Source organism: Simochromis diagramma, unplaced genomic scaffold (assembly GCF_900408965.1).
Source record: "Simochromis diagramma unplaced genomic scaffold, fSimDia1.1 OVJJ01000365.1, whole genome shotgun sequence".
NCBI classification, from domain to species: Eukaryota; Metazoa; Chordata; class Actinopteri; order Cichliformes; family Cichlidae; genus Simochromis; species Simochromis diagramma.
The window spans coordinates 97745-109233 of NW_024387230.1; the positions used below are offsets into that span (position 1 = coordinate 97745).

The 11489-nt window shown below is 39.1% G+C and overlaps 1 protein-coding gene across 1 annotated transcript; it reads right to left on the reverse strand.

The window, feature by feature from the left end:
• Positions 1 to 4802: 4802 nt before the first annotated feature.
• LOC120746868 lies at positions 4803 to 11054 on the reverse strand. The gene is made up of 5 exons (XM_040052371.1): positions 10710 to 11054; positions 7725 to 7938; positions 7317 to 7381; positions 7043 to 7159; positions 4803 to 5785 (listed from the first exon to the last, which is right to left on the reverse strand). The coding sequence occupies exons 1-5, from the start codon at positions 10879 to 10881 to the stop codon at positions 5106 to 5108; spliced, it is 1248 nt and encodes a 415-aa protein (XP_039908305.1). The 5' UTR covers positions 10882 to 11054; the 3' UTR covers positions 4803 to 5105.
• Positions 11055 to 11489: the final 435 nt, after the last annotated feature.

Genomic DNA, 11489 nt, shown 5'->3' on the forward strand with positions numbered 1-11489 from the left:
TGTTGTGTTTGATGGCAGCTGCTACGGGAAACACATCGAAATGTGTTTGCTCATCAACAGTTATCATGGCATGCGACTGATTTGATTAATGCAACTGACCTGCTTACTAAATGCATCGATTTTATTTCGGGGAAAGTACACCAAACTATAAAACAAACCAAGAAGTTGCCTATGCAAGTAATGCAATCATATATCAACAGTATCATCTGTTTTAATGCATATAAATGCTGGTTTGATATCCATTACTTGATTTGATCTCCCTTACACCAATTTATCTTTTTTACAAGATGCGAGCAGCCACCTTAACCCTTAAATGTGTAAGTGGGTCAAAAATGATGCTCTGATAGGTATCATAAGTTTCCTAGAAACAAAGGTCGTAAAGTTGTAAAATAAAGTAAACAGTATGTGTGTAGCGATTGTAGCTCGAAACAGGTAGTTTGTCACAATTTAAAACAGCGAGCAGATAAGGCAAGAAAACAGCAATGTTTGACTAACTTACTTAAGAATGTAGAGTCCAGTCACTCGTGGATCTAAGAGTTAATATCAGCTGCTGATTTGTGGGCTGATTTATGAGCTACTAGTGATGGGATTTCTGGCTCTTTTTAGAGAACCGGCTCTTTCGGCTCCCAACCAGCTCTCCAGGTTGTTTTGTTGCTTTAATTAATTTATTATTAACAACAATACAAAATTATGCACAAAAGGAATTACTAATGTAAAAAAAAGTGGTTTTATTTATATAAGTTTATATATAAATACAGGGAGTGCAGAATGATTAGGCAAATGAGTATTTTGTCCACATCATCCTCTTCATGCATGTTGTCTTACTCCAAGCTGTATAGGCTCGAAAGCCTACTACCAATTAAGCATATTAGGTGATGTGCATCTCTGTAATGAGAAGGGGTGTGGTCTAATGACGTCAACACCCTATATCAGGTGTGCATAATTATTAGGCAACGTCCTTTCTATGGGTCAAAAGAAGGACTTGACAGGCTCAGAAAAGTCAAAAATAGTGAGATATCTTGCAGAGGGATGCAGCAGTCTCAAAATTGCAAAGCTTCTGAAGCGTGATCATCGAACAATCAAGCGTTTCATTCAAAATAGTCAACAGGGTCGCAAGAAGCGTGTGGAAAAACCAAGGCGCAAAATAACTGCCCATTAACTGAGAAAAGTCAAGCGTGCAGCTGCCAAGATGCCACTTGCCACCAGTTTGGCCATATTTCAGAGCTGCAACATCACTGGAGTGCCCAAAAGCACAAGGTGTGCAATACTCAGAGACATGGCCAAGGTAAGAAAGGCTGAAAGACGACCACCACTGAACAAGACACACAAGCTGAAACGTCAAGACTGGGCCAAGAAATATCTCAAGACTGGTTTTTCTAAGGTTTTATGGACTGATGAAATGAGAGTGAGTCTTGATGGGCCAGATGGATGGGCCCGTGGCTGGATTGGTAAAGGGCAGAGAGCTCCAGTCCCACTCAGACGCCAGCAAGGTGGAGGTGGAGTACTGGTTTGGGCTGGTATCATCAAAGATGGGCTTGTGGGGCACGCACACACGCACGCACACACACACACACACACACACACACACACACACACACACACACACACACACACACACACACACACACACACACACACGAGTTATAAACATATTTGAGAAAATCATATTAGAATGCAGGACTTTGTTGGGACATTGTGCTGAGAGATTTGTAAAGTACTTTCACAGCTGGGTGAAGTTGGTGGAAAGTTACATTTTAATAATAACTTAAATGAATGCATGCCCTTGTGCAAAAACATCACCAAACAAAAATGATATCATTTGGGATTACAGATGATAGATGACAAACATTTTTACATGAGCCACTGAAACCGAGCTCACTGTCCAAGTTTAGCAAATGTAACGTTTCAATTACAGAAATACAAAGATACCCTTTTGCACATTTTATGCAAAAACCTGGAAATATTTTTAATTAAATAACAAAAAGGTTAATGTATGAGCAGGATGAATACATCATGATATATACAATAATTCAATAACAATTAAAAAAAAAAAGAAGAGAGTGAGCTTACTTGATTTAGATTCTTGGAAAAGATCTCCTATATCCATGCTAATTTTAGCACAGAACATTTTGTTTTTTCCCCCAAATCATGGTAAAGCATCATGGTCTCTGTGATTTTGCAAATGGTAATGCAAAGATAAATAAATAAATAAAATCAAAGACCTGTATCTCTTACATACTTTCCTTAGTGATTAATAAAGTATTCTGATTCTGATTCTGTAGGCAGTGGCGTGTCCAGCAGGGTGGCCTGGGGGGGCATAGGCCACCCCCCCAACCAGACTGGCCACCCCAGATGCCACCCCAAAGGCAAAACAATAAAATTCAATCAAATATCAAATGTCCGATTATGTTTTCACGGTGAAGCTCAGATATCCGAGTGTAAGTGAATGCAGCATCGGCTTCTGCACTATGCGCATCAGGTTAGCAAAGGTAGGAGAGCCAAGCACGAAAGACAGCACTGCAGGAAACAATTTTTCGGTGAAAGAAAATGAGGACAGAATAAATGTCCCGATAAGCAATATTAAGTTTGTTGAGTTTAGTAAACTTTGGTGAAATTAGAATCCCAAGGAAAAAATAACACTTAAAGAATTATTGCAGCCGTCGAATATATCAGACAGTATGCTACTGAGGGGAGCTAACATAAGAGTTATGAGTTATAAGATGTAATCTAAGTCATTGCTGTATGGAGCTGCAGATTTGGTTGCAGGTTAACATAGCTGGACTGGCCATCGGGCATACCGGGCATATGCCCGGTGACTTATTTTTTATTTTTTTTGTAAGGGCATGAACAATGACAGGTGGTGGATTGGCCAGATGCAGGTCGATGTGTAAAAATAACTCAGTTGTTTGGTGGTGTCTATGGCGGGGCTTCCACAGAGGCCAGCAGGTGGATGAGGAAAGGGGAGGCAGGAGGAGAGCCCCGAGGCGGCCGCCAGTCCGAGTGTCAGGTGAACTGAACTTCAGGTAAGAAGTTATGACCTGCAGTCTATCTGGGTCAGATATAAACCAAGTTTAGGTGGAGTTTATTTTCATTGTGCTGACTTTTTACCATCAGTTGCAATAACTAGTACTGCGTTCTAGCCAGCTTGACGGAGTTTATATACAGCTGGGTGGGTGCTATGATGTTACTGATAGTGAACTTTATTTTATTCATAAGGTTAGTAGAGTTGCCAACGGCTCCTTAAAAAATGGAATGGTCCCTCATTCAGAGAAAATATTACGCGTTTCGTATTGAGCTGAGAAGAGACGCAGTTTGTCCAGGACTTTCCCTATAATGAAAAAAAGACACAAAGCTGGATTTATTCTGTAGTTACGCTGCACAGCTGCCTCTTCTTCTCTCATTCTCTCCCCCCTCCCTCTCCTGTTGCTACTTCAATCACGAAACTGATCATTGATCAGCTGATCGGCTTTTCTCTCTCGTTTATTTATCGCCCACTTTGCGCCAGAAAGAGGAAACCAGCGGATGTCGCGCTAAACAACAGCAGCACGTTTAAGCTTGATCAGCTGTTGTTAGAATTTATTTAATATTAATTTCTAATATCAGCTGATGTTTGCTGGAGCCACAGCTGTAAAGCTGCTGGTCATGATGTCGGTTTGGATATCTGGTGAGAGGGAAACATGAAGATGAAACCAGGAGATGTCCTTACTGAATCATCAGAGCTGAACAGGTGATGGAGAAACAGGTTTACCTTTTAGGTGACATGAATGAGTTGAAGGGAAGTTATGAATTGTTTCTGAGAGACAAATAACACCAGGATCCTTTTTTTAGGTAGCTGACAGCTGGTAACTGTGCAGGGGCGGATCTAGGAAAGTGTTGCCAGGGGGCAGGTAGGGCATTAACAGGGAAAGGTGGGGCACAAAGAAATGCTTTTCTTTCTTTTTCTCATTTAAAATATCTCGCTTTTAATAAATAATTATCTAAATCTTACAACCAAAGTTTTTATCTGACGTAAAATGTATAGAAATCATACATATACCAGCAAGACTGTACATCACTGTCACAACAGCGTTTGTTTTCATTCAAAGGCTTTATGGCTTTAATACCTGGTGGGCCGGTCTCTAGTCAAAATACCCGATTTTCTGTCCCGGTCCAGCCCTGCAGGTTAATACTGGCAGTGTCACGATGCCAGCTGACTGTATTTCATCATCAGCCAGTGTTGTTCTTGATCAATATTACCAAAGTTTACCATAAGGCAGCATAGAAAGTATTTACTTGCTTTCAGGTTTTATTCAAATGTTAGTCTTTTCAGTTGTTTCCCCACTTTTTTCCTGTTTCAAAATCAAACACCAGTTTGTGAGAAGATTATCTTCTTTTTTTAACAGGCAGATAAAGTTTTACATTGGCATTGGCTAATTTGTCAATTGTTTGTTACAAATGTTCGTATTTTAATATTCAAAAATGTTTTTGCCCAAAACATATGTGCACTATATGTCAGTAAAAATACTATGCAAATATTGCTGTCCTTGAATGCTGAGTAAACACTGACAAAGCACTGATCGTATCTCTTGTACTTTATCAACGCAGTATCTAAAAACTTTGCACCGTAGTGGTTAAAATCTCATTCTAATAAGAGTTAAAAGTGCATTCGGTTATTAGGTTTATAGGGTTATTGAATTATGGTTAATGGTTGGTAGAATTTTTTTTTAAACATTATCTGCCAATTACATCTGCCACCCTTCTCCAAATCTGTGCCCCTACCTGGCCCCCCCAACAAAAATTTTCTAGACACGCCACTGTCTGTAGGACTAGCTTAGTTTTCTGGAAATACACCACCGGGCTGGCTCAGTTCTTTTAAATTCCATTTTTCTACTACTTATTTGAACTCTTATCTAGAGGTAACAATCTAAGCAGTGATGCCAAGATCCCCCCTTTTCCAACAACACCGAGGCACCACAACAGCCAGTGCAATACTCACGTCACTGCAGCTGACTGTCAAGCTCCTACTCCACGCATCAGTCACTGGTGTTAAATTTCAGTACCTATTGCTCAGTTAAGGAGTTTCAATCATTTGAACCAAGTGAGCATTACCTTGCCATGCACTTATTCTAGTACAATTTACATTTCCTTTTGTTTTCATTTCTTAATAAACCTTTCTGTTCATCTCCTTCAGGTAAATTTCTCAGGAGGTTGTGATGGTTATTGAATTCTGCTAAATGTGGAAGTACTGAGGAGTGTCTACGCTGAGGAAGGCGGGTGCTTCGATGGGGTGAGACACTGGAGTTGATCATCTGGTGGCTACTGAGAGCAGAAGAAGGGTTGGATGTTGGTGAATGTAGTTGTAAAATATCTGGACTGCTGTACATACGGTGGTTTCTTTGAGATATGTGACCAGGGTCTGGAAAGCTGTCTTGTCTTTTGATAACAATTTTCGAACCCCTGCTTTTGAGTAAGTTGCCAGATTTTGTAGTGTTAATGCTGGTTGAAGCTGAAGATGGGTTTCGATTGTACACACTGGTGACGTTGTTAATGTCAGGGCTATGATTTAAGAATAATTGTGAGGGTTTTGGAACATCTCCTGTGGTTGTGGAATGGCGTCGAACAATTGTTGCCCTGTCGTATTGAGTAACTTTGTTGTTCTGTATTTTTATGGTCTCATCGTCCATAAGAAACTCATTCATCTGCCCATTGTGGCCATTTACCAAGTTGTCCGTTGTCAGTAGGTGGTAGCTTTCACACGTTATACTTCGATCTGATGACTTCTTGGTCTCTAGCTGCTTTACAATAGCTGTAAAATAAAATAAAATAAAAAAAAAATCAGCTGAATAATCTAGTTGTAGAAAGAAACCAAAATGTATACAGCTACAAGAGAATTACCCTGCTTTTCACTTTATTTATGACTTCAGAAACACTTTCCCAATCACTGTTTTGGGAAAAGAATTCCCAGGACTTATTTGTCCAGCATGTCAAACAGACAAACAGATTGGAAAGAGATCTGGGGAATTTGAAGGGCAAGTCAACACCCCAAATTTATTGTTGGGCTCCTCAAACCATTCCTGAACCATTTTTGCTTTGTGGTAGGGTGCATTATCCTGCCAAAAGGTTCCACAGTTATCAGGGAACACCTTTCACATGAAAGGGTGATTGTCTACAACAATGTTTAGGCAGGTGGTACATCGAAATAACATCTACATGGATGGCAGGACCCAAGGTTTCCCAACAGAACATTGTCCAAAGGATCACATTGCCTCTGACAGCTTGCTCTTCTCCATGATACCAGGTGTTCCCCAGGTAAGCAACACAAACAAAGCTGGCCATCCAGCTGGCCATTTCTTCCATTGCTCTGTGGTGCAGTTCTGATGCTCATACGTCCATTGTTGGTGCTTTCAGTGCTGGACAATGGTCAGCACTGCCACCCTGACTGGTCTTTGGCTACGCAGCCCCTTATGCAACTGCAATGCACCGTGTATTCTGACACCTTTCTATCAGAACAGGCATTAACTTATTTTGCAATTTGAACTACAGTAGCGTGTCTGTTGGATTGGACCAGACAGTCCAGCCCGTGTTTCCCACAACAATTAGTGAACCTTGGCCACCTATGATCGTGTTGCTGGTTCACCACTGTTCCTTTCTTGGACCATTTTTCATAGATTTTGACCACTCCAGACTAGAAACACCGCACAAGATCTGCAGTTTTGGAAATACTCTGACTAGCCTAACCATTACAATTTCTTAGACTTGCCAATTTTCTCTGATTCTAACATCAACTCTGAGGGCAAAATGTTCACTTGCTCCATAATGTTTCCCACCCACTAACAGGTGCTATGATGAAGACAAAATCAGTAAGTAAGTAAAATTTTAAGTGGTCCTAATGTTATTAAGAATCAGTGTGTGCACTTCCCAACACTGATTACTGATCACTGGACATACCTCACTATAAAATATGTCTAAGCTGCTCAGTATATATAAAAGTATATGGCTCCGTGGCTTGCCTTGCTGTAGCACTGTTTTTGTTTTCGTCTTTTAGTTGAGAACTGTTACTTACCAAATTTGCCACATGGCTTAAACAAAAGAGCAATCAGTCCAGCTGCAGCTAAGAGAAACCCAGCTGTTCCTCCAATGGTGATGACAACCATTTGAAGATCAGATTTCATACAGCCAGCTAAAATGACATAACACTGTGCGGTTTTATAAATAACTTGGAATATTTTGAAAATATAAAATACTCTAAAACATAAACCTCACATGGATGAAAAATGCAAATAAAACATGATTTTAGGTGTAAGATGTACACATGTCACAGTGAAGTCCCTGCATACCTGGTATGAGGATTGTTGTTTCCCTTGTCAGGTTAAACTCTGGTTGATGAACTCTGCAGGTGACACTAAATGACATAATTAGTGTTATATTAGTGAAAAGCTCATTTTACTGTTAGGTGGTTAGTAAAAACATCATCTGTAGTATTGTGCAAAAGTCTTGAGCGAGTCTTCATTTATATGGGAAAAAGTGTCCTCGTGGACCGTGACCTTTTCATTGTGTGAAGTGTCCTGCAAAAGAATTATTTTTTTAAAGCTGTGTTTTACCATCTTCCTGGCAGAATAGAAAGAGAGAGGTTCAAATGTTTTGCAGAGTACTGTAAAAAAATTAATGCCAAGATGAATATTTTGTTTCCTCATTTCTAAACCACTTTATAGATGTTTTAGAAAGTATAAGTATATATGTATAACCTGCTGGTAGCTCTTTGCAGAGTGGCTCTTCGTGTCACAGTGAAACATCCACGGGCATCTTGTTCTCTTTTTGGATTTTCCTCAGAGATCTTTTTTCCTTTGTCATCCAGAAATGTTATCTGAGGCTCTGGCAGCCAGCAGTTTCCTTCGCAATGCAGAGCTATGTCACCGCCCTCCACTGAAATCACCGAAAGCTTTGGCTCCGAAACAGCCACTGTAAAAACACCAAAAACAGATTTATGTTTCTGCCACACATGTATCCTAATTTCTTGCTTGTTCTACTCTTGTTTTTATACTAAAATATATGATGTCTAATCCTAAATCTTTTTATAGAACTTGCTTCTGAAGAAGAACGAAAGGCACTCTAAGTGACACATATCCCATAAAAACTGCTGTTAAACAATTCAATTATTTGCAGTGGCTTGCAAAAGCAGGACAACGACCCTAAACATAAAGCCAGGGCAACAATGGAATGGTTTAAAACAAAACATATCCATGTGTTAGAATGGCCCAGTCAAAGTCCAGATCTAAATCCAATCAAGAATCTGTGGCAAGATCTTAAAACTGTTGTTCACAAACGCTGTCCATCTAATCTGACTGAGCTGGAGGTGTTTTGCAAAGAAGAATGGGCAAGAATTTCAGTCTGTAGGTGTGCAAAGCTGGTAGAGACAGACCCTAAAAGCCTGGCAGCTGTAATTGCAGCAAAAGATGGTTCTACAAAGTATTGACTCAGGGGGCTGAATAATTACGCACACCCCACTTTGCAGTTATTTATTTGTAAAAAAATTTTGGAATCATGTATGATTTTCGTTCCACTTCTCACGTGTACACCACTTTGTATCGGTCTTTCATGTGGAATTCCAATAAAATTGATTCATGTTTGTGGCTGTAATGTGACAAAATATGGGAAAGTTCAATGGGGCCGAATACTTTTGCAAGCCACTGTATATGGTGACAAATCACAGTAACAGTTGTCTCAAGGTTATTATTGTTGAAAGGGTCTTTAACCGTACAATAATTTTAAGAAGCTGTGCTTTTCATTAAGTAAACTACTTTTTTTCAAAAGCTACATGGAGCCAAGCCAAAGTAGATGACTGTGGTTTGTCAAGGTGTCCCTTCATCTGAAAAAACGAATTCTGTGCCCTGTGGAAAGGAAATGTATTTTGTGTGAACTAATCTTTAATTATGCCAACTTTTGCAGGACCTTAGATCCCATATTTATCAAATATCATTAATATCATAAAATATGCAATTCTGTCAAGTAGTAAAAAGCAACAGCAAGAAACTAAATATAGCTGGTTATATGACCATCTTTAAGACTAAACACTAGATATGGCTGGTGCTGTTTAAAGGTCAGCACGCACGTTTTAATTTCAAATTCAACTAACAAAATACTTGGATGTTTCATAACACACCAAGACCAAAATTTAACTGATAAACATGGTAGAGGTATTATCATGGTTTTGGTTGTGTTGACATTTTTAGTCATTGAGGAAACACTTCATTCAACACCGGCAAAGATTAAACAAGGTGGGGAAATACTGGATATGTTTTTGCAGACCAATTCACTGTTGGGCAATTGTCATGAGGTTAATAACAAACCAGTTCTCTCTGCAATGCCACACCTGACCATATAGTCAGATCTATATCTATACTTTGAACTAAGAGGCTTGGTAGAAGATATGAATCTGTTGCTATACTTCAAGCTTAAAAAATGACTCACAAAAAGATAATATTTTGTGGCCCATTAAGATCAAATGCGACATATGAATGTACTAATTAACCAAAAAAACAAGGTGATTCTGAATGTAGTTCATGACTGTCCTCCACACCTAATGCCTCTGATTTCCACATTAACCGCTAATATAATACTCTTTGTTTGCTTTTTAACATGCACCGTATAACGATAGTATTAAAATGAAAACAATAAAATAGCTAAATTTATTTAATGTGCACAGTCATATCAAAAACAAGAACAAGTTCCCACTGATGATTTCACAAAAAAACATTTCTACATCTTTTGAAGTCTGCAATTGAAATCAATTAAGAGATCTTCAAATCACTCTGTAATGTATTCCATGAAGATGGGGCAGAAAAGGAGAATGCCCTCTTTCCCAGCTCCGTATGAACTTATTGGAACAGTAAATGTAATGATGTCCCAACACTGCAGTCTATGACTAAATATGTACTCTGATAAATAAAAGGTCAGTAAAGGAGAAACAGATTGATAGATAAAATGATACCAATGACCCATCCTGCCAATGAGGACCAGTCAACCAGTGAACATAAAGCACAGTGGTGAGCTAAAAGTTTACAGCCAGTTATAAATCTTAACACCCCATGATAGACAGAATCCAACAGATGAAGATAGTGAGCAGAGGCATTCATGTAAATGATACCAATGTAATCCAGGAAGGGTAAAAAAGTGGCATTAACAAGCCTTTTCCTTGCAATGAAAGAGAAACATGATCAGTTCATGAAAAAGAATCCCAACTTCAATCAAGTCAATAGGACGTATTTGAACCTGGTCCTGCTTAAGAACGAGTCCTCTGAATGATGATGATGTGAATAGCTTATCCTGGTAAAAATATATCGGATAAAACAGCTCTCCAAACTCATGGCAAGCAAAATGTTATATAAAATAAAAAAAGGATTGTAATATCTACATTATGTCACCATGGAAAACCAAAGTCGGTTGTCTTATTGTAAGCCTAATTGAACAGTTTTGGTTTCTAAACCCTAACCCAGCATCAACTAAAAATGTAGTACAGGTAAGTTATAAAAAAAAGGGGTCTTTTATAGCCTTACACATCCTCTATTATAAGACTTGGTGCATAGCTTTACTTCATAATTAAACTACATGCTGCTAAGAGCTCTGACTCTAATATACATATAATAAATGGGCAAGGATTCAACTCTCAGGCTGGTGGACCACACAGTTCACAGCCGAATTACCAATGTGGAAATGAACATTAGTAGACATACCCACAACCAGCTCCACTTTTGTAACCTTCCTGATGGCATTTTTCTGGAATATGAGGCACTGGTACTTTCCAGTATCAGACACCTGCACATTGGAGATCCGTAATGAGATGTTTCCATCTTTCAGCTCTTTCACGATGAGGCTTGTCCTGTACTCAAAGGCTGGATTCTTCATCTCGTAGGCCTCACAACCATCCCGGTACAAGAAGACAACATCTGGCTTCAAGCCTTCCTTGGACCACTCAACAGTCGGAAAGTCAGTGTTGTCAGAGATATTAAAACTGCACGGTAGAATAACATCTCCACCAGCAAAGGCAAGAACGTGCAGTGGCTGACCATGAGCACGGGATCCACCTAGAAAAAAACCCACAAGAGGAATAATCAACCATATTTATACTAATAAAGCTGTGTGCAAACTCCATCTGGATTGCCTCCTTTACATTATTCTATGTGTTATAGGTGAAGAGAGCCGAGAGCTACAAGGCAAACTCTGCAATTTACCAGTCTTTTTAAAATACTGGTCAATACTCTGCGTATTGACCAGTAGGATTACAATTACATTACAGAGAAAATGTATAGTATAACCTATATGTTTTTATCCCCATGTTAAATCTGTAAGGGCATAAATCTGTCACAGCAAAGATAGAGGTAAACCTTTGACTTCAACAGGAGAAAAAAACCTTTTAAAAATTTTGAAAATTCTTTTTGACTCCTCAAGGCTCCTGAAATTGAAGTTAATTTAGGTAATATTTGAAAATTACCACCCTAATGAGAGCCCAACTG

Excerpts from the sequence above, each read along its gene's own strand:
- LOC120746868 (XM_040052371.1), bottom strand. The coding sequence starts at position 10,881 with ATGAAGAATCCAGCCTTTGAGTACAGGACAAGCCTCATCGTGAAAGAG. Across the intron at positions 7,160-7,316 it reads AACAACAATCCTCATACCAG|CTGGCTGTATGAAATCTGAT; the intron begins GTATGCAGGGAC and ends ATGTCATTTTAG. Across the intron at positions 5,786-7,042 it reads TAAGCCATGTGGCAAATTTG|CTATTGTAAAGCAGCTAGAG; the intron begins GTAAGTAACAGT and ends TTTATTTTACAG.